We start from the raw sequence: 24,422 nt of genomic DNA, 5'->3' as shown, positions 1-24,422 counted from the left end.
ATAGCATCCTCTTCACCTTTGGCAGTTGTACCTGGGAAAGGGTGGAACCCTTAGATTCTATACATTTACATAGTCTCCCTAGTGTAACCTGTTGTTCTTCCAGACCCTACTCTCTCTCATCAAGGACGGATGGGATGCTGCCCACTCTATGGGGAACAATATACTTTATAGTACCCACTATGTGGCTACTTGAATCTATTCACATTCCCTTAATGTCCTGTTACTTTAAAAGAACTGGTTCTGCACATTTATCGCTTAGCCCTGTTGGCATTGACTTACAATTATACCATAACACTTCAGCTTGCAGGGTACATTCCTTTAGATATGAGACCCCCAGTATCTTGTTGGGTTATGTTAAAGAGTCCCAAAAGAGGTCATTGTGTGTTGTTTGCATCACTCTGCTCTGGATAATGCTGCTGTCCTTATCATTAATCTCTGTTCTTTCTGTTACCTCTTATTAGGTCGGAACCTGGATGCTTGCACTTTCACCCTCCACAGACCATGTGCATTGGGAGCATCCTTTCTTGTGTCGCCTAACTATAAGTTTTACCAGCTGTCCTAAATTCCCTTCACACATTTTGTTGATGCATGATATGGTTCTACTCCCTTCTTCAGGATAATACCCTTAAGGGAATCATATGTGGATAACCAGACATATAAAGGCATAATTGATAGCTCTGCCCTGCTTCAACTTATCTTCTTGACCAATACCAACGGCCTTAACCCCCTAATATATCCCCCCAACAGTCCAGTTTCTGCTTATTTTATCAACATCACACAGCTTTTCACACTACCTCTGATTTTGCATGGCTACAACATTTAAAAACACTACATACGGACATATCATTACTCCAGGAAACCAAGTTATCCACAGAGGAACATAAAAAATGAAAAACACGTTGGGTGGGACAGATATTATTTTCCCCTACTGAGGGTAGGAAAAGAGGGGTGGTCATTTTGACTAGAAAGGGCCTTTCAATATCTTTTTCAAGGGTGGAGATAGAGCTAGAATGTATCTTCTTTTCTGATCTATTACAAGTTAATTCTCTTACTTATACCATCTGTAATGTATATGGCCCCATTGAGTACTGCCCTGGCTTTTGGACGACCCTACTAGCAAAAATATTTACTTATAATGCTCCTATAATTATGGGGGGAGACTTTAACATAGCTCAGGCATTGCCTCTGGACAGGTTTAGGGATCCTGCCATCTCCACCACCTCAAAAACAGGTACAGCTAGATATAAAAGAGAAGTGACACTGATTAAATCCTTCAAAGTAACTTTGGACCTTGTAGATGTATGGAGGGTGCAGAACCCGATCGGTAGGGAAACACTAGCCTACTTAAATCACATAGTACTCTATCAAGAATTGACTATTTCTTAACTTCCTCCAGTATATCATCCCAGATTCATCATACAGTTATAGGACAAATAATGATCTCAGATCATGCCCCAATTAGACTTATACTTCAACCTCTACCCACTAAACCTCCAGAAAAAACATGGAGATTCCCATCTTACCTATATAGTAATGTCAATTTTCTTCAGCACCTTAAATCCTCCTGGATTCATTACATATCGGATAACGCCCAGCACAACAATAACCCAAACCTATTCTGGCATGCCTCAAAGGCAGTAATGAGAGGACATATTACGTCCTTCACATCTCACTATAATAAAAACCTTAAAAAAGTAGACAGCAAATTCCTTTCAAAGCCCACTGAAGCATACAATAATTATCTGACCGATCCCACAACAGTATCTAAGCAAAATTACTATGACCTTAAAGGGACACTGAACCTAATTTTCTTCTTTCATGATTCAGATAGAGTTTTAAGCGACTTTCTAATTTACTCCTATTATTATTTGTAGGTAATCCAAATGCTAACTTAAAACTCCTCTTAAAAATAATTGATAGATTCAGCACTTTTACTGGTTATAAAATCAACATCGACAAGTCTGAGGTAACTTGGCTACAAAATAAACAAAACACCTCGCTGCTAAACACGGGACTCAAAATCACAGAAGGATCATTCAAATATCTAGGTATACAGCTACATGTTACTCCTAACAAACTATACCACCTTAGAAACCGTTAAAAATCTTAAACTCTTGCTTTTGGGCTGGGCAAAACTACCTATATCTCTCTTGGGCAGGGTCCACCTTTTTAAGATGATTACACTGCCTAAACTTCTTTATCCTCTGAAGATGTTGCTGTTTCTTCTCACCCACCAGGATGCTACCTTATTGCAGTCTGCTCTGGGACAGTTCATTTGGAGAGGGAAAAAACACAGTATAGGGAAAAATTACCTAGCAATGCCAATGAGCAGAGATGGGCTCCGTCTCCCAAACATTATATGGTACAATTGGGCCGCTCTAACAACACTAATACTCGACTGGTTGGTTGGAGATAACCGCTTCACTGTCCCTGTTTTAGAGACATGCCTTATTACTCCACTCCATCTTGCATTCCTTCCCGCCGACATACATACAGAATCACATTCTTTATCGGGACCCTTTAAAGGCATGGGCCAAATTGTGCAGAGTATGGGGAGTGGAAAAATCTGTGAGCAAATACTTACCAATCCAAGGTAATCTATGTTTTCTACCCGGATACACTACAGAAGCATTCAAATTATGGCATGTGAAACATCTCACCAGACATCTCTTTAACCCATTAAAGCTGGAAGTCCTACCCTTTCAAGAACTACAAGACGTATATGGTTTCCCCAACACACACAAATTTGCATATTTTCAGTGCAGACGTTACATAAATAAACTGAAATTGGATGGCTTGCTCTCTAGGGAATCATCTAACATAGACAGGCTCTGTTTGCTGGCGAGGCAAGGATCTTATAAAATCACACATACATATAACCTTATACTTCAACACTTTGAGGATTCTGCCATGAAGAAGATATTATCTAAATGGCTCAGTTATGAACTCCTGACGGCAGACAAGGAACTTATTAAAGACAGTCTTAATAAGATACAGGCCATAACCATCTCATCCACTCTAAGAGAGTCCCATTTAAAAATACTGCAACAAGCTTATATAACTCCTGGTCTCTGTTCTAAATGGGTACCTGGGGCAAAAAGTATCTTCACTAAGTGTAGTTATGCCGCACCAGATTGGATACATTTGTTATGGGATTGTCCCAAATTGAAAAGATATTGGCAAAAAAATTCCTATTGGTTGACCAAAATAACTAAATCACAGGTGTACCTTTCTGCTCAACATGTAATATTCTTAGTACCCAAAGATAGGAAATTTAACTTTCATATTTTTATTTATACAGTTATTGTATTAGTAAAACAGTTGATCTTGGGTTGGGCAAATAGCAAAACACCCTCCCTCCCTCCCTCCAACAAATGATTAGAAATATACATGCCCAGATGCTGGTTGAACAGGCTGATACAAAGGGAGACCCAGAGAAAAGAATTAAACGCTTTCTTCATATATGGAAAGCTTATCTACTGCACCTAACAGTTTCTGTCAGAGAAAGGGTTATCCACCCATTTAGAAATAGTCTTTATCTCTTAAATGAGAATCTCAAGGGTAACTGGTGTTTTTCCTTATGACAGTAGACCGGCAATCCTCCGCACACTTCTCATGCTGTACTTAGGGTATCGTTGATGAATCCAACTTCCTCCAATCACTGCATGGCCTCACGAGCTGGACACCTCGGAGTGCACGCCAGGGTCGGCTCCAGAACAAATGAAATGTGGGGGGCATTTTTTTTCACAAGGGGGCACGCATTTACAAAGCATGTATGAGAGAAAATAAGAGCAGACCTACATATTCTGCAGGAAAGTGTAGCTTCTGGCTGGTTTATCCCCCGCTATTAACATTTGGAGAATATGTGTTAAATCACTAGGTAAAAGAATGAAGTCTAAATCCTATGCAGTGCACTAAAACAGAGCCATTAAACTTGAGACCCCAAGTGCAATAGCTCCTTAAAAACAATTCAACCCTTAATCACCATGATCCAAAACCGGTAAACTCATTCTTAAATCTCAATCATGTCCCCTAAACAGCCATGCACCCCAAACCCTTAATGCAATTAAACCCTTTGTTTGCAATAACAGTGAAGATACTAGATTTTCAGGTACTGGTAATTTTGTAGATTAGATTTAGCTATACCTGTTTTCCAATAACTAATGGATATCAGGCTACTTAGTACAACCTATGTACTGTGAACCTATAAGAATATGATAGTATCATATAAATATGTCTATTAATCCCTACCGGCTTCTATCGACGCCTCAAAAGTGCACTGTGATCTTAGGCCCGGCCAAAGATCACAGTGCACTTTTGAGGTGTTGATAGAAGCCGGTAGCAATTTATAGACTTATATTAATATATTTTAATTAGGTTCAAATGGTAATCCGTTTCTAACCCTTTAAGAAAATGAGTAACTCACGATAGTTAGGTAAAATGAATAGGGTTGAAGACAAGACCAAAAAGTCTCCAATTAACTTCCAATTCCAAATAAGAGGTTAAGACACGGAGCTCCTTGCAGATGCGTGATGCAACCTCACAGCTCGGCAGCTAACTCCGCCCCCAGCATGCAGCATTACATAACAGTTCATTATTTTATTTATTATTTTTAAAGTGTATGAACTTTTCAATATTTTTTGAGGGGGCACATCATTCCATTTGGGTGGGCATTGCCCCCCAATGCCCCCCTTTGGAGCTGACCCTGGTGCACGCAATGGTTGGAGGAAGCTGAATTTGTCATTTCTGTGCTAAGTACAGGATGAGCTGCGGGAGGAAGATTGCCAGTCTGCTGTCATAAGGAAAAAGGTAAGTATTTAAAAAAACAAATGCTTAAAGTTTAATGAATGAAAGTGCCCCTGTTTTTAAGAGTATTTTTTAAAAACCGGCACTTTCTCATTAATCTTTACATTCACTCTAACATGCTAGTACTAATCCCCCCCTTCAAAGTTTAGTGTGTAAACATAGGAAAATATATCTTGTGCTCCCCACTTATCTGAGCCACAAGTACTTAAGATATTTAAAGAAAACAACTAGAATCATTTCACTGTTCTAAGTGGTCAGCTACCTGGAAATATTCTTGTACATATACTGGAACACTCAAGCCTATAGTACGATACTGATTCTATTTTGTTTATAGAAGTGATCAGAGGAGTTGCAATCATGGTCCACAAAAATCTATCATTTCAACTTCTGCACATAGAACAAGATGTAGAAGGTTGATATCTGATTGTGATTTGTAAACTAAACAATCGCCTATTCACGTTGGCCAATCTCTATGTCCCAAACCAGGTCAAATACCATTTTTGCGGAAGACTCTATCCCTAATAGACAGGGAATATTGATCTTGGGAAAGGACCTTCATTTAGTGTGGTATCCAGTCTTAGAAAAACGTCTCCCAGCAAATAAAGAGGTTAATTCCTATTCCAGAACTACAGCACTTAAATTTAGAGATCTTATCTCTCAATATCAACTGTTTGATGTGTGGAGAGTGTGTCACCTGGAGGAGAGAGATTTTTCTTACTTCTTCCTTTTACACCATTAATGCTCCCAGCTTGATTATTTCTTTGTAAATTATTGGACTTTAAACAAGGTCCAGGACTCAAAGATCCATTCTTGCTCCTTTGTGAGACCACAACGCTGTTTCTATAACAATCAAGGGGCACTCTGCACTGTCGGCTATACCAGCATGGAACGTCCCACAGATTTTACGTGAAGATCCGGTCTTCCTTCCTTCTCTTCAAGATATGGTATGAGATTACCTCCATAATAGCCTAAAAGGTCAGGCATCTAATCAAATTTGATGGACAGTCCTTAAATCCTCTATCAGAGGGTTTTGCATAGAGAAAGTTGCAACTTCTCTTAAGCTAATGGAGGCCCTCTAGGGAAACTGGTATGTAACCTCCGACTCAAAGAAAAGCTGAACAAGACTAATCCCACACCAGCGCTATCAGCTGATATTGCACAACTGCAAACTATAATTAAAACTCAAGAATTACAAAGAGTACAGGAGGCTGCACCGAGGTTTAAGCAAATGATGTATTCTAAGATTAATAAGGCAGATACCCTCTAGCAAGAAAACTCAGACAAAGAACAGCAACAGCCAGAATCCCCTATATTGTCCATAAGGGAAAAACTGCATATGCACCAGCTGATATTGGTAAAATGTTTGCTGATTACTATGAAGATTTATAAAATATAGCAGCATGGAAAAACAACAGAAGCACCGATTTTGGAAATATCTTCCTTCCTTAAAAACCTTCAGCTTTCCACTTTGACTGAGGAAGATAACGATTCTTTATTGAACCCCTTCTCGCTCGAGGAGATTACTACAGCTGTAAACAGCTACAATGTAATAAAACTCCAGGACCAGATGGATTCTCTAGCATGTCAGGGAATTCCTTGAATCATCTATATTACCAATACCAAAACCGGTTAACAACCACTCAGAATGTAGCAACTATAGCCCCATATCTCTAATTAATGTAGATACCAAACTCTACTCTAAACTCATAGCTAACAGGATAGTACATCTGCTGCCAATCCTAATTCATTACGACCAGGTGGGAAGGCCGACAAGGTCCTGATAATACAAGGAGGCTAATTAACATATTCACTGAAGCCAGGACACACAGAGTTCCTGTGGTGGCCTTGTTGCTAGATGCCAAGAATGCATTTGACAGAGTCAGATGGGACTATCTTTGGGAAGTGTTGAGAGCATTTATCATTCCAGTCCCATTCATTTGAGCTATTAAGACTCTATATTCATCCATATTTGCAAGAGTAAGGGGGATGGGCTTCTGCTCCCCAGAGATTTAGATACGGAATTGCACCAGGCAGGGTTGTCCCTTTTCATCATTGATTTTTGCAATGTTGATGGAACTTTTTGCTTAGGCAGTCGACATGTCCTACTCTATATCAGGAGTTCCCATAGGAACACACAAAGAGAAAATAGTCTTCAGGTGAGAAAGGAGTGCCTTGGAGATATTGATAATGTAATTTTCAGTCTTAGACAAAAAAAATTTATAGTAGTTAATTCTACCAAATAGTTCTATCAATCAAATTACGGCAGGTGGGGAGAACAATGGTCTTGTGAGAAGTAAGGTAACATCATCAGCAAATAAGTCTAACTATAATTTATTTTGGTCTACTGATGGATCCAGACTATATGCTATGGGAGAATTATAAAAGGCTCATTCTAGATATCAGAGTCCTACTCAGAAAATGGGACTTTAGGGAGATTTTGGGGTCAGGTAGAGTGGATTTGATAAAGATGTCCATTTTACCTAAAGTACTCTTTCTGTTTCATTGTTTACCTCTCAATGTTCAATATCCAACACCAATTTCATAAACTATTCTCTGCCTATATCTGGCATGGAAAAAATCCTCTGATTGCTCATAATGTTCTGCAAAAGTGCTACCCAAAGGGGGGGGGGGTTAGCATCCCCTAATATCTTTCTTTACCATGAGGCGGCTAGACTCTATCATATAGCGGAGTGAAGTATTAAATATGATAGAAGAAACTGCTCTACCTGTGGGCCTATCACTGTCAGATATTCTGTGGGTACCAAACCATCTAAAAGTAACTAAAACTATTTCCAACATCATAATCTTACACAATTTTATTGTATGGAAAACTCCACAAACCTATACCTCGATTGCCCCTTATTCCTCCCCTGCACATCATCTGAAAGGCCACTTCTGGGACCTTATTAATATTGATAAGGAGGGTTTGACAGAAATGGGCCTCTTGACAGCAGTCAATCTATATAATCAGGCATCCTTAGCCACCACTGCCTCGCTGGTATCCATATCAGAGTCAGTACCATCCTGGTTTCGATGTGTACTCATCTCTATGCAAGCATAGGGATTCACAAGACAACCTCCCATAGACTGTACTACTTGGGAGAATAGGTGGCTTAGTGGATCCAAACTGTATAAACCCCTTACAATACTTTATATTTATATCCTATCTGATAATTCTAAAGGGGTACCTTGGCAACTTAAAACATGGGGTAGAGAACTTGGAAGGGTATTCACAGAGCTAGAATTTAACAAAAACATAAATCTGACAAAGAAGACCCTGCATTGTATTACAGTCATAGAAATGTATATCAAAATACTGCTAAAATGTCATAGGACACCTGTAAGACTTGTCAAAATGTTCCAGACATCCTTGCCCTCAAATGTTGGTGACTATGTGGGAAATAGGATCAGATATTCATATCTGGTTGAATGCCCAAAACTTGCCACACTGTGGCAAGAGATCACTGCCCTACTTGACTATTTTAACATTCCATAGACTCTCTCCCCTGCATGAGCTCTACTCCACATTATTGATGACACGATCCCTGACACATCAAGGAGATTGATGATCTATAAACTCTTGCAATTTAATTAACATAGGTCAAACAAGCCGAGCTTTACAAGATAGAATACGAGAACACCTTTGGAACATTAAACATAAGACTTCAAATACAGTTTTATGGCAACATTTTTTAAAGAGGTACACAATGGAGAGACTTCCTGTTTTAAATTTTAGGGCCTAAAAAGATATACTCAGACAAAATTGGAGAGGACCTAGAATCTAAATTATTAAAACAAGAAGCGAAATTAATATTTGCACCGTCTCAATATAGAGTTCAATTTAAATTTTAACTTTTACATTTTTTATTTATATTTTTTCTAATCTTTTAAAAAAATGTTTAATAGGTTAGTTTATTCCAAATGATTTCTTATATCTGTTTTTTCAAATAGAACAAAAAAATGTTTTTGTTGTGAAAATATATACTTAGTTTGTGAAACAGAATGATTTAGGAGATAACTACTTGAACCTCATATATCACTGAGCTTCCTAAAACAGAAGTGGATAAGTACACTTAAGAATATCAAGATTACATACATAACTAAACAAAGAAACAGTAACGATAATCCACCAATCTAATATCATCAATCCTGTATTTGGATTACAATAAATATACCGAATATCACAAAGAAAAAAAATGTGAAATAAATGTGATAACACAAATCATAAAAGGAAAACCAAATAAAGTTCTGAATCAAGGATATGTCTGTGTCCTCTGGATGAGTTTTTCAGCTTGTTAGCATTCCTCAGTTAGATCCCATAAAAAAGGAAACAGAAAATTGCAACATAGTGTGAATCTGTAATGGCACTTTGAGGAAGTAGTTGTTTTGTAACAAATGACTACTCACATTTGTTGGAGCTTTCCACTAAGCTCAAGGATATATTTGGATGGCTATTGGAATTTTCTGAACCAATAACCAAGAAGTTTGTATAACACTCTTTGTTTTGAGTGATAACTAGAAACATACTATCGAACTACAAGCCTTCTCATTGGAGATTTGAGGCCAAGTGACAAGGGGGTCACCTGAAACCAACACAAATGCAGTGATTGTAAGTACTACTATAGTTAACGTCCTAGCTCGGATAAAGATCATTGGCGGTAAGAAGTAACTTACTAAATCAAAGGTGTGTGGGGCAACTTTTGGACATTATGTTTGTTATATAACAAAGAACCAATAACATATCCCAGTGGACAAAATCAAGTGGAACATTTGTTCATACAGTAATCAATTATTAGTAATATTTACAGATACCGGTATCTTATTGAATTGTTAGTAATATTTCATTATATATTATTGTATTTAATATTTTATTTAATGTGTGCTCTAATACATTTTCAGTAAATTTGAAGTTAACACATCATTTTGGAATAAGGTTTTTAGAAATGGTGATTTAATAACAGATAGCTCTTTGTGATCACTTTCCTCTCACCTTTGTATTTGGCATTTAGAAACCATACTTAGAAAGAATAGTGAGGTTTTGGAGGTATAGCGACATCTATGTGATTTAGGGAATAGTTCTTGCACTATATTTTGTCTGTGGCTCATATGAAACTGTGTAAAAGAAAGAAAATCTGATGCTGCAATCTTCAGACCTAACACTTCCATAGATTGAGCTATGGATAGATTGGAAATTTAGTGTAGTTGAGAGCAAACTGACTAATTTTGATCCCTGATCTCTTAGAGAAAGCTAGTCACCGAGTAGAGACTCTTGCTAAATAAGAAAAAAAAACTCTTAAATTAATTGTACAACCATGTCTGTGAAGAAAACAACAGTAGAACGTTGGTATGAAATACAGCTGAAGGAAAAAACATAGCCTGAATCAATATATTATCCAGGTATAGAGCCACTGAGCCACAAGTACTTATTACAGACAAGAGAGTTTCTAGAACCTCCATAAAAAGTCTAAGAGCTGTAGATAGACCAAATGGAAAAGCCACAAACTGAAAAATGTTGTCTTGAAAGTCAAATCTTAGAAACTGGAGATGGTTTAGGAATAGGAAGGAAGACATCCTTCAAATTAAACATTTATATAAATTGACCATGTTGAATAAGGGTTAGAATTGTACAGATAGTTACTATTTTGAAAATAGGAACTCTGAGAAATTTGATTAACGTCATTAAGTCCTTAATTGGCCAGAATATTCCCTCTTTCTTGGGAATAATCGAAAAGTATGGGATAAAATACTTGGCCTTGTTCCAAAACATTTTGGAACATGAGACAGAAGACACCTTCATTGAAAAGGCCTTGATTTTAAACCTTTTCAGTAATCCAGGGAAACTATGTTTAGATCCCAGAGATCTTGGACAGACTGGGATTGACTTTCTTTAAAAGGTGTAAACTGCCCCTACTAGAAAAGAATATGGATTGGGGTCGTACCTTCACACTGATTTGGAAGAGGAAGGAGGCTCATAGAAAGCTTTGCCAATTGGATTAAACTTCCAGGAAGAACTGGGAGATTGAGGTCATTGTACGGAGGAAAAAGATTTTTGGTTCCTAGATTGACCAAATGAACATAAAGCACATTCAACCCATATATATATTATGAAAGCTTCTGCTAGACTCATCAACCTAAGTCGACGATCTACATCAGCTGCTCCACTCTGCCAGTCTCTACACTGGCTCCCCATACACTCCAGAATACAATTTAAAGTATTAGCCCTAACCTACAAAGCACAGTCTAACTCCCAACTATATTTCCTCTCTCATCATGAAATACTCCCCATCCCGTCCTCTTCGATCAACTTCTGACCTACGTCTCTACACTCCTGTTATCTCTACATCCCACTCCCGCCTCCAAGACTTTGCACGTGCTGCTCCTGTCCTCTGGAACTCTCTACCCTGCTCTATCAGACTGTCTCCAACCTTGTATAGCTTAAGACAATCCTTGAAAACTCACCTATTCAGAGAGGCTTACCATCTCTCCTCCATCCCGCATCCGAACCAAGCTAATACATGTACATGAACTGCCTGACTCACTGCTGCAAATACAACCGATGTAACAAGCTACCCCAACCTTATGTCTCTGCACCCTAAACCTATAGACTGTGAGCTCTCCGGAGCAGGGCCCTCTTCCTCCTGTGCTAGATTTGTTTAGTCTTGTTATGTTTTGTATTGTATCACAAATCTTTGTCATTGTATACCCCTATCATTGTACCCAGCTCTACGGAATTTGGGGCGCTATACAAATAAATGATAATAATAATAATAATAAAGCACCATTTTTTCCTTTTTTTCCATTAGACTTCTTGTTCCTTTTCCTCCAGACCCAGTGGATATGATAATGTCAAGTCCAGGTCCAAATAAATTCTTCCTTGAAAAGGAGAGATAAAAGACTATCTGTCGACACCCTGTTTGCTGACAATGACTTAAATAATAAAGCCCTTCTGGTCAGCACTGCTAAAGTCATATACTTAGAACAAAATCGTGTTATGTCAACAATGAGACCCAAAATAAGTGCATTAGTCGACTTTAGACATTTCATACAATTTTGAAAATCTTCATCCACAGAGCCTTCTGAGATTTGCTCAGACAAATTGTAACACCAAAGAGCAGATGCAACTGCTACAGAAGCAATGCTTGCTGAAAAAGGCCTTTAAATGAAAGGTTATGAATTTCATATTCATATGGTTCCTGAAAAATGTAGTGCGTTTGGATAAAGTGAATAGCACCATCTACCACTGGAAACATTTCCCAAAGCTCTACATTAGAAGCTAGTAAAGGAAACCTATTACATTTAGCGTATGATTAACCTCTTAAGGACATATGACGGAATTTTTCCGTCATAAAACAATTGAGCAAACTGAAAGCTGTGTCCTTAAAGGGTTAAAAGAGAAGACCAGGGCTGGTTTACTCTCTGAAAAATATTTTAATAAGAGCCTCAGGAAAAGGAAAAAAACTCTTGTGGCTTAGCAGAAGGTTTAAAAATCAAATACAGTTGTTTGGAAGGTTTTCCTCAGATGATTTAGGGTCTTAGACACCTAAAGTACATAAAACCTCTTTAAATAAAACTAAGATGTTCAAGCTCAAACATGAAAGGGGTAGTCCTGATAAGTAAACAAAATCCCGATCATCATAACAAACTCTTCTTCAAAAAACAAACTGAGCTATCTGAGTCTGAAAATGAAAAGGGCATCCTAAGGTGTTCTGATCTCTGGTTATCGAGAAGAACATGATAATTTAACTTTAGGATGACTTTTCTACATAGAACCTTTGCACATATTTGGAGGAGGCATAGCCACCACAACTGCAGAGCGCACAAACCTTTAAATCCTAGTGCAAAACCTGAAGCACTCGCCATGTATTGAAGAAAGACATCATGATTACAAGTTTTGCGCTATACCAGGTGCGTAAATAATGCAAAAAAATTAGCTGTATCGCACTTTCCATAGCACTGCCATTGCAAGTTAAGCCAAAACCTTCTCTTGTTGTGCGATATGGTGCGATAAGCTCCATACCGCACAAAACCCAAGGCCTGACTTTACGTGCTCGTGCGTGCTTTCCCGCATAGACATCAATGGGGAGAAAGTGTCAGAAAAAAACTAAAACCTGCGATCGCAGAATGGTGATCGCCGTAACGCAACCCCATTGATGTCTATGGGGAAAAGAAAGCTATGTTAAAAACACCCTAACATAACCCCCTAGTCTAAACACCCCTAATCTGCCACTCCCCAACATCACCGACACTAAATAAACCTATTAAACCCTAAACCACTGGCCCCCCACATCGCTACTAATAAAATAAACCTATTAACCCCTAAACCGCCGGCCCCCCACATTACTACTAATAAAATAAACCTATTAACCCCTAAACCGCTGCCCCCACATAGCTACTAATAAACTAAACCTGTTAACCCCTAAACCGCCGCCGCCACATAGCTACTAATAAACTAAACCTATTAACCCCTAAACCTCTGGACCCCCACATCACAACACACTAAATTAAACTATTAATCCTTAACCTAACACCCCGCTAATTTTAAATTAAATTTACAATATAACTATATTTTCAAATAAATAAAAACTTACCTGTAAAATAAAAAACATCTTTAAAAGTTTAAACTATAACTTTAAATGTTTAAACTATAAAGTAACCTAACATTACTATTTTAAAACAATAAAATTAACGAAAAATAAAAAACCTAAATGACAAATTAAAAAAATTCAAACACTACGAAAAAAAAACAAGTTACATTACAAAAAAATAAAAACTCTAAGATTACAAAGAATAATAAACAAAATTATCCAAAATAATAACAATTAAACCTAATCTAATACACCCTATAAAAACAAAAAATCCCACCAAATTAAAAACACCCCCTCACCTAACAATAAACTACCAATAGCCCTTAAAATGGCATTTTGTAGGACATTGCCCTGAAGCAATAAGCTCTTTTACCTTAAAAAATTACAAAGTCCCCCCTAAAAGTAAAACCCCCCACCCAACCAACCCCCCAAAATAAAAAACCTAAGTCTAAAAAAAACCTAAGCTATCCATTGCCCCTAAAGGGGCATTTGTACGGGCATTGCCCTTAAAAGGACATTCAGCTCTTTTGTGCCCAAAGCCCTAATCTAAAAAAAAAACACCCCAAAAAAAACTGACACTAACCGCAGGAAATCTACTCATAGTTCCTGAAGTCCGGACATCCATCTTCATCCAGGCGGGGAAGAAGTCTTCATCCAGGGGGCGATATCTTCACCCATAGCGGGGGCATCTTCTATCTTCATCCCGGTGGTGCGGAGCTGTGGAAGCGTGGAGCTGTGGAGGCGCGGAGCATCATCGCCAGCGGCGCGGACATCCAGCGTGGAGGATCCTCTTCATACGATCACTGCCATACACTGAAGCTTGAATGCAAGGTACATGTTTAAAAATGGAGTACCTTGCATTCCTATTGGCTGACAGTTTCAAATCAGTCAATAGGATGAGAGCTACTGAAATCCTATTGGCTGATTAACAGGCCAATTTTTCAGCAATATAGCTGTACCACACCATTTCGCAAAACTTGCAATCTTGCTGAGACAGAAGACAAATTAATTTAGCAGAATTAGATTGTTAGAATGGCTAATGTGATCCATTCAGGAATTGCAAAGCTGAACTCGTAACAATACTACAAAATACAAAATAAAATTGTTATCAGTGGATCTACCCTCTAAAGGATAATGTAAGGTAGTGGGGGCAAATTTCAGTATGCTCTATGATAGAATACATAAATAGACTAACTAATGTAATTGTATCTTACAGGGACATTCTACACTAGAATTTTAATTTTGACTAGACCGTCCCTTTAATTTTACTTAGTTTATTTTTTATTTTTAAAGTAGTGTTAGGTTTTTTTTTTTTTTTGGTTTTTTTTTAAATATTTTTTTATTTAGGTTATAAGAGATATTACAGAGAATGTTCATCAATTAACATTGAGCGTATCTGATACTGATTTCAAATTTCCCGCATTTGGATTGACAGCGGAGGAACCCCCTCACTGATTGGAGGATTACCCCATGTGACAAGTGCTACTACGTCACACGCCAAGAGTTCCCGACGGAGGAAATTTCTAGCTACGAGGAGGACGTGGACACCCGAGAATTAAGGTGATCTCTATACACATATTGAGACTCTGAACCTAAGAGAGTCTGCCCTGGATATACAGTCCCATAGCAAAACGTATTTATAACTACATTTTGGAACGTTTTGGCTTCAGTGGAAATAACCATCTTTTAACTGGCTGCCTATAACTATACAAAGTGCTGAACATCAGACTGCTTTTAAACCACTCATTGATCGCTTATCTCCTAAGTATCGTTAAAAACTATTGAACTTTGGACTGAACTGTATTCACAGTATACTAGCATCTTATTAATTTTATTAGATTAATTTTATTAGAGCAATTAATTTAAGATTATTTTTAGTGTGATTATCCAAACCACCGGTGGTATATAAAATTGTTATTTATTGTTTGATGTGTATATATATTATTACCTTGTCTCATTAAATATTAGTGTATATATTAATTTTATTTGTATTACTTTATGGTTTTTATTGCAGTGTTTTTAAGATATATATACTCTTCTTAACATTGTGTGATTTATTTAAATACCTAGCTTTTTAGCGCCACATCCTTTTTGTATTGTATTTGTGTTCTTCTATGAATTGCTTCCAAAGTGCAATTCGTGTTTGATGTGTGCTGGTATTTTAGTATTAAGGAGTTTTTAATTCTATTTTGTTGAACATTGGGACATATGTAGTATACTCAAAAAAAAAACATAATAGAGAAATAAAAATAAAATAAAAATATAGTAGTTCTGAGCATGGATTCTATACTTCTCCAGAAGAATAACTAATTAGAGTCTGTATAAAATGGAACTATATCTAGTATTCTTAACATTCACATTGTGACTATAGACATTTGTAACAAATATCTAGTCAGCAGAAGTAGTATTATAAGATATGAATAATTGATAGACCCACAAATAATAATGAAACCTCGATTTTATATTATATGAACAATAGAACTGATCTCCACTTTGTGACTCATGTGGTTATTTAATAGAACAAACGAAAATTGGGCAAGTGGAGGTTAGCTGTCGTTTGGTCCCTTTCGGACCAAGTTGGCAGAGAGGGGGGAAGGGAGTGCAGCGGGCAAGAGCCGCTCTGAGTGGGATGGGGAAGGGTAAAGGGGGGCGGAGCCTTAGGGTATATCAAAATAACAGAGTGCGAAGGGTGGATATTGAATACTCTACAATACTAAAGGGATGGACTACAGAGGGCAATCTGTTATTTATATAGTTACTAGGGAGAAGCAGATGTTGCTTAGGGTGTAGTAATTTATACACGTAGTTGAGGGGTAAAATGGAAGGTCCTATTAGACTAAATAGGGAAGATTTGGGAGCAGATCTATTAACATAAAAGATGGGGAGCTGGTGATACCCTATGAGGGGGGTACGCCATATAATTGGATATCCAATTCCTTCTAGGAAGGTCAATAGAAAATGTGAGTTTGTTGCTAGGGGTAATGATTTAACACTATTATATAATGAGGGGTCAAAGTTGAGAGATCTGCTTTCGATAATATAAATAAATTTAGTTCTCAAGAAAGTTATGTGGAAGGTTGGATGTTAGTATATTTGGCATATAAAGGACTTCTGGGTGAGCTCCTCCCCTGGGGAAATGTCAACTGTAGACGATGCTGGAAAAAGGAAAAGAGGTATGACCCGCAGGCAACCAGTACCGGCGGGAAAGGGAGGAGAGGGGCCCAGCAGTACCAGACAATTTGTATAAACCATAAATTCACTACAGAGAATATAATTTTCTTGAGAAATAACGATAATAAAGTTTGCAATGTAACCCTTATATGCAGCCTTAGAATATAGATGATGGGAGCAATAGATAAAAGCGGTGTCACAATTGAGAGATAATATAAACTGTCTCTGTAAGGCCCTGGCTGGCATGGTATTAGCTAGTGTATGCAGTATGTATCACCCAAAAGCATTCAGCAATAACAATGGAGGGGTTAATATTCTATGTTCAGAACAGTGTTTGGGCCTTAATATAAAACAGTTTGAAATAGCCCATGGGTTAGGCTCCATCTAAGATGCCAATGTTGTTCTAGTATAATTGTAGAATGCCTCATGCTGAAAACCTTATATATTGGCTCTAGATAAGGATGGCAAATATGCAGTTGTTATCAAAGGCACGCAAGTGGGCTAGCTGGGATAGAGACCAAGTCAGGATCCTTAAAGTTAGCAAACCAGGAGTTTTTAGAGTGTCACCTTGCAAACCCTAAGAATAGGGCTGAACAGTTGTGTTTGAAAGTAGCAATACATGCCAGCATTAACAGCAAGATACAAGTTTGACATAACACCAATAAACATATTTAAACTTGTGCCCTAACATATAACCAGCTAGTTAGTGCAATATCTTACGATGTGAGCAGTGTAGGTAATACCAAGATAAAGGGAATCCCTATAAATCATATCAGAGAGTATATTGTAAAGAATGTTATTATCAAGAATGAGTTTAAAAGGCTATGCATAGTATAATAGCCTGCTTTAAACTATATTAACCATAAGTTCTGACCAACTACCTTATTGGAGATTATTTAGCTCTTGTGTATGGCAAGAATATATGAGTAAATGAATAAATAAGGCTCACAGTTATTGTATAGGACTCCAGTGAAAGCAATAAGAGATTAGAATGTAAATAGCTCAATAATACAATAAAGTGTTATTTCAGGATGTAAACTATGATAAACAAATTAACCCATGCACCTTTGAGGAGGTTAAGGGCGTGATGACATTAGTATCTGGTACTAATATAACATGTATATCAAAGTCCCCTGTCCTTGGTCTCTATGTAATGTGGTTGTTATGTGTACACTGCCAGGCAAACCTATAATGTGTAGATGTATCGTAAGTTATAGAGGTTAGGGCTACACAGTAATGAGCCTCTGGTATATCTATTAAAATGTATTAAAAGTAAAAAACACACATATGAAGTGAGACCTTAAGCCTACACTATCCGGCAATTACCTCTCATCTAGGTTTTCAGGGAGAATGTTTGAGACATGCAAGAGCATAATTAAAATTTTGCATAAGATTACCACACACATAAGTCTCAACTACTGATGCCATGACATAAACTGATGCATTGTAAGTTCACATTTCAGACATAACTGTCGTCATTTAGATATTAGCAAAAAGAAAAGACAATGCCTCAGAGGTAAAGTTCCAAGCCAGATTACCCAATGCCAGTCTTAAGGTAGTTCCACGATAGAATTGTGGAGAGATAGCTGCTGATCTTTACCAAAGGAGAACCTCCCATAGTTAGTGACAAGTTTGTAAATCGGCGCTTCCAAACTGCGCAAGATGAAAGTGTATCTGCAGGGCTGAGCTCCAAAAACGGCTGAAGGACTGAATTCCTCACAAATAATTTCACCTGTAGAAGAGGACAAGTCCGTGAGGCTCCGCTATAGCAAAGTGCTTCCTCAAATCCAGGATGTCCGCTTCCCTGTGCTCATTCTCCGGTTATCACTATCAGCTTCCAAGGCATTAACCCCAAGTAAGTTTAGCTTGATCACTAGGGATCTATCTCCAACCGCTTGGGGAATGGCGGTAGCACCTCCGCAGTTACTATGAGCCATGATGCCGGCTGCGTCCTCCAGATCCGCATGGCTCTTGCAGATGTTGCAGCATGGAGCTGATACCCTAGTCAGGGTGAGTACGTGCCATGCGGGCTGAGGAGCACCTTCCAAGAGGGTGGGTTGATGATTGGCCACGGAAGATCGATATGAGCCGCTTGCAGACTTAAATTTTTTCGGCGAGAGAGAGGAGCGGCTAGTAGTAATAGTATTCTCATGCTGTGGCAGGTTTGTATCGGGAGTGTAATCCTTTACTATAGAGCTCCGCTCTGCGATGAGCTCCGCATGGAGCTGTAGGAAGTGAGAGTCCATCTTCCTCTCTAGCCGCTTTAGTAAAAGTATTATCATCGCCATCTTGGAAAAGAGTTATCTCTATTTCTATTACAAGTGAGTGGTCTTCTAAAGGAATTACCTTCATGAGTAACGAAGTGCAGCGTTGTTACTGTATTTTGTAGTATAGGAGCTTACTGACACTTCTATAGCCCCTTATAGTCCTCGTTGCTGAGATTCAAGTCCATGAGAGATAATGCTGCGTTACTACCTCTTGATAAAGATCTCCCATTAGGATTCCAGTCTCCTAAGCATTCTTTAGCTCAATGGTAGTAATTAGACCCTTTAGGGCTGCAATCATTATGTGTTTTGGAATGATTTATAAGAATAATAGTAGTTATATAATAGATGAAGTCAGGAGCTGCAGCAGAGCACGTCCTGCACTCTAGATAGCCGGCTCCGCCCCCCCCCGTGTTAGTTTTTTTAATTTTAATAGTAACTATAGTATTTTGTAATTTGGGTTCATTTAGGGGGTGTTAGGTTAGGGGGTTTAGTAATTTAATTATTTATTTGCATTGTGGGCTTTGGCGGTTTAGTGGTTAATACTTTAATAGGTGGTTTGCGTTGTGGGCTTTGGTGGTTTAGGGGTTAATACTTTAATAGGTAGTTTGCATTGTGGGCTTTGGCGGTTTAGGGTTAATACTTTAATAGGCTGTTTGCGTTGTGGGATTTGGCGGTTTAGGGGTTAATACTTTAATAGGTAGTTTGTGATATTGGGTTTGGCGGATTTAGGGGTTAATAGTTTAGTTATTACTTGTGGTGTGGGTTTGAATGCGGATATAGAGGTAATAGTTTAATTAAGTTTAAATAGTTTAATTGCGTTGTGGGCGGGGGGGGGGGTTCAGTTTAGGGGTTAATACTTTTATTAGTTCCGATGTGGGTTTGATGGCGGTTATAGGGGTTTTACGTGTCAGGCTTATTTTTGGGAGGCATGTTAGACTTTTACGGGAGATTTTATATTTTTTTACTTTTCTTAGGCGCCGGTAGTTTCTAAAGTGCCGTAAGTCACTGGCAACTCCAGAAATTTGTATTTACGCTCATTTCTGGACATCGCTAGTTTACCCGACTTTTTTATGACCTGCCGGCACCATATATGTAATAGCCCAATGTGCGAGGTGAAATTACGGGCGGCGCGGGTATATGTTATACAACGAGGCAAAACTCTTCTGCCATTGAGCACTAAAGACACATGCAGACTTCTGAGCTCGTATGAGGCTACATAGTTTTACTCTTCAATAAAATATACCAAAAGAACAAAGCAAATTAGATAAGAGAAGTAAAATGGAAAGTTGTTTAAATTTGCATAATATGAATCATGAAAGTTTAAATTTTACTTTACTGTCCCTTTAGATGTCATTTTTAAGATTAAATACATATAAATGAAGCAAATAAGTAGAACTGTATTTATAAAAAGCTATAGGCCACATTTTATGTGGGGAAATGTATGCTAATTTGCACTTCAATTGATACCTTAAAGTTAAATTAGTTTTTCCTCCATGATACTTTAACCTATAAAACATGCTGTTGCAATTAAAGGGACAGTCAAAATTAAATGTTAATGGTACAGATCGAGAATGCAATTTTAAATAAAGTTAAAATTTACTTCTATTATCTAATTTGCTTCATTTGATATAATTTGTTGAAAAGCATACCTTAGTAGACTCAGGCGCAGCAATGCCCTACTGGGAGCTAGCTGTGGATTGGTTGCTCTTGTCATTGGCTCACCTGATGTGTTCAACTAGCTCTCAGTAGTGCATTGCTGCTCCTTCAATGAATGATACCAGAAGAATAAAGCAAAATTAATAATAGAATTGAAAGCTGATTAAAATTGTTTGCTTTATCTGAATGATGGAAGAAAAATGTTGTGTTTAATGCTCCTTTAAGCTGCTATAGTCACTTAAAGAATATGTTTTCTTACTTTATATTGTCATTCAATTTGCTTTCATCCACCCATCTGAACTTTGTATCCGTACCGGTGACAATAAGCCCCATCCAGAAATATTTATTGTGGGCAGAATTATTGGTGATGAATTTCTAAAGAAAAAAAGAAACAAAAGAATCAGAGATATACAAAATAAATTGACAAGGATATTAAACAATTACTAATTATAAATGATCATCTCTTTCTCTGTTCTGACCCCTCTGAAATTTGCTACATTTGGAGAATTCTCTGCCTCTTGCTGATTGATCTGTTTTTCAATTTTTCATAGAGGAGTAATTTTATTTTTTCATTTTAGAGACCTGATTTTATTTGCACAAACATTTAGTAACAAAGCACTATATGCAGGTCACTAAATAAGAGCAGCACCTGAGAGTTTGTCACTATAACCCACAAGGAAGTTTCTGACCCCAGTCACTGTAATCATGTATATCAATATTTTGCATAGCAACCAGTTTTATAGCCCATTAGACCTAACTGTGACACTCAACTGCAGCTTAAAGGGACATTATACACTCGTTTTTTCTTTGCATAAATGTTTTGTAGATGATCCATTCATATAGCCCATACAGTTTTTTTTTTTAAATGTATAGTTTTGCTTATTTTCAAATAACTTTGCTCTGATTTTCAGACTCCTAACCAAGCCCCAAAGTTTTAGAAGAATACTGATGTATACCTACTCCAGCTTGCTCCTGTTTGTGTAAAGGGTCTTTTCTTATGCAAAGGAAGGGGGGGGGGTGGGAGTGTCTGAATATTTCCCACTTGCAGTGGGTGTTCCAGTAATCTTTTAAACAGAGCTAAACTGAGAGCTTCTAAATACGTTTTGAAACGGTTTTATACTGGATTTTTATATCAGTATATGTGCATATTATTCTTTATAGTAGTGTCTATTACATGCAGGTATATGAAAGTTGGTGTATACTGTCCCTTTAACTCAAACTGTATTGTCCTGAACTACTCATAGAAATGAATGAAATTTATTTTTGGTTAGACTGTCCCTTTAATTGCTGGAAGAGACTGAAGCTGCCACCGAGTTCAAAAGAGTTAAGTTTAACCCCTATCTGCTGGTAGTTATTTGTTACATCGGAACAAAGTTCTGATGTAAACAAATAAGTGAAAAATGTAAATCACGCGACCGTACATGCGATCGCAAGATTTCAATGATGGGATCGGGTCTGGGGGGAGTGCCTATGATGCTAGGCATACCCTCCAGTCAGCAATCCAAGTTAGGAAGCCGTAGCTGCTTTAGTAAATCAGAACGACTAGGGCGTTCCATGCCATCCTAACGGCTCTAAAGTCCAGCGCGGTTAGGACAGCATGGAACATCCTAACGGCGTTAAGGGGTTAAAGGGGTAACTTTAAAGAGCTTTAAATTTAGTGCTGGGGTGTTTAGTGATAGTAAATAGTGATGTCGCGAACAGTTCGCCGGAGAACAGTTCCCGGCGATCATAGCTTGTTTGCGTTCGCCGCGGCGGGCGAACATATGCGATGTTTGATCCGCCCCCTATTCGTCATCATTGAGTAAACTTTGACCCTGTATCTCACAGTCTGCAGACACATTTCAGCCAATCAGCAGCAGACACTCCCTCCCAGACCCTCCCAGCTCCTGGGCAGCAGCCATTTTAGATTCATTATGATCCTGCATTCTTAGTGAGAGGAGTGATAGTGCTGCTGCTGGTGATTTTATAGGGAAATTGATAGATAGGCTAGTGTATTCAGTGTCCACTACAGTCCTGAAGGACTCATCTGATATCCTTTTTAGGGCTAGAACTTCAGCCCAAAAAGCCCTTTTAAGGGCTAGAACTTCAGTCGTTTTTTGTTTTTTGTTGTTGTTATCTAATTGCATTTGCCTGCCTGTCAGCCTGTGTGTGAGGCTCACAGCATATACTGTGCCTACTTGCTCACTGCCACCACTCATATCTGGTGTAACATTAGTGTAAATTTAAAAAAAAAAACTTTTACATTAGTTTGCTAGCGTAATCTAATTTAATTTTCCATCAGGCCTGTGTGTCAGGCCCACAGCATATACTGTGCCTATTTGCTCTGTTCTCCACCACTCATATCTGGTGTAACATTAGTGTAAATTTAAAAAAAATAAAATTTTACATTAGTTTGCTAGCGTAATCTAATTTCATTTTCCATCAGGCCTGTGTGTCAGGCGCACAGCATATACTGTGATTAATTGCTCTGTGCCACCACTCATATCTGGTGTAACATTAGTGTAAATTTTAAAAAAAACCTTTTACATCAGTTTGCTAGTGTAATCTAATTTAATTTTCCATCAGGCCTGTGTGTCAGGCCCACAGCATATACTGTGATTAATTTCTCTGTGCCACCACTCATATCTTGTGTAACATTAGTGTAAATTTAAAAAAAAAACTTTTACATCAGTTTGCTAGTTTAATCTAATTTCATTTTCCATCAGGCCTGTGTGTCAGGCCCACAGCATATACTGTGATTAATTGCTCTGTGCCACCACTCATATCTGGTGTAACATTAGTGTAAATTAAAAAAAAAACAACTTTTACATCGGTTTGCTAGTGTAATCTAATTTCATTTTCCATCAGGCCTGTGTGTCAGGCCCACAGCATATACTGTGCCTATTTGCTCTGTTCTCCACCACTCATATCTGGTGTAACATTAGTGTAAATTTTTTTAAAAAAAACTTTTACATCAGTCTGCTAGTGTAATCTAATTTCAGTTGCCAGGCCAGCCTGCCACTGCCAGCCTCAGTGCCACCACTCATATCTGGTGTAACATTAGTGTAATTTTTTTTAAAAAAAAACTTTTACATCAGTCTGCTAGTGTTAGCCTGTGTGGCAGGCTCCCGCATATACTGTGCCTACTTCCATCCTCAGTGCCACCACTCATATCTGTTTTAACATTAGTGTAACTTTTTTAAAAAAAAAACCTTTTACATCAGTCTGCTAGTGTTATTTAATTTTAGTTGCCAGGCCAGCCTGCCACTAGTGCCAGCCTGTGTGTCAGACTCCCAGCATATACTGTGCCTACTTCCATCCTCAGTGCCACCACTCATATCTGTTGTAACATTAGTGTAAATTTTTTTTAAAAAAACTTTTACATCAGTCTGCTAGTGTTATCTAATTTTAGTTGCCAGGCCAGCCTGCCATTAGTGCCAGCCTGTGTGTCAGGCTCCCAGCATATACTGTGCCTACTTCCATCCTCAGTGCCACCACTCATATCTGGTGTAACATTAGTGTAATTTTTTAAAAAAAACTTTCACATCAGTCTGCTAGTGTTATTTAATTTTAATTGCCAGGCCAGCCTGCCACTAGTGCCAGCCCGTGTGTCAGGCTCCCAGCATATACTGTGCCTACTTCCATGCTCAGTGCCACCACTCATATCTGTTGTAACATTAGTGTAATTTTTTTTTTCAAAAAACTGTTACATCAGTCTGCTAGTGTTATTTAATTTTAGTTGCCAGGCCAGCCTGCCACTAGTGCCAGCCTGTGTGTCAGGCTCCCAGCATATACTGTGCCTACTTCCATCCTCAGTGCCACCACTCATATCTGGTGTAACATAAGTGTAATTTAAAAAAAAAAATCTTTTACATCAGTCTGCTAGTGTTATTTAATTTTAGTTGCCAGGCCAGCCTGCCACTAGTGCCAACCTGTGTGTCAGGCTCCCAGCATATAC

General features: G+C 38.1%; 1 protein-coding gene across 2 annotated transcripts in view; it reads right to left on the bottom strand.

The window, feature by feature from the left end:
* LOC128648034 (CD209 antigen-like protein E) overlaps window positions 1-24,422 on the bottom strand; it is a 199,922-nt gene that overhangs the window by 39,449 nt on the left and 136,051 nt on the right. For both annotated transcript variants that reach the window (XM_053700720.1, XM_053700721.1), the window contains one exon: window positions 20,745-20,860. In XM_053700720.1, coding sequence (XP_053556695.1) covers window positions 20,745-20,860 — 116 coding nt within the window. The remainder of the gene's footprint in view (window positions 1-20,744; window positions 20,861-24,422) is intronic.

This window comes from Bombina bombina, chromosome 2, assembly GCF_027579735.1.
Source record: "Bombina bombina isolate aBomBom1 chromosome 2, aBomBom1.pri, whole genome shotgun sequence".
NCBI classification, from domain to species: Eukaryota; Metazoa; Chordata; class Amphibia; order Anura; family Bombinatoridae; genus Bombina; species Bombina bombina.
This window is presented reverse-complemented; position numbering and strand designations above follow the sequence as displayed.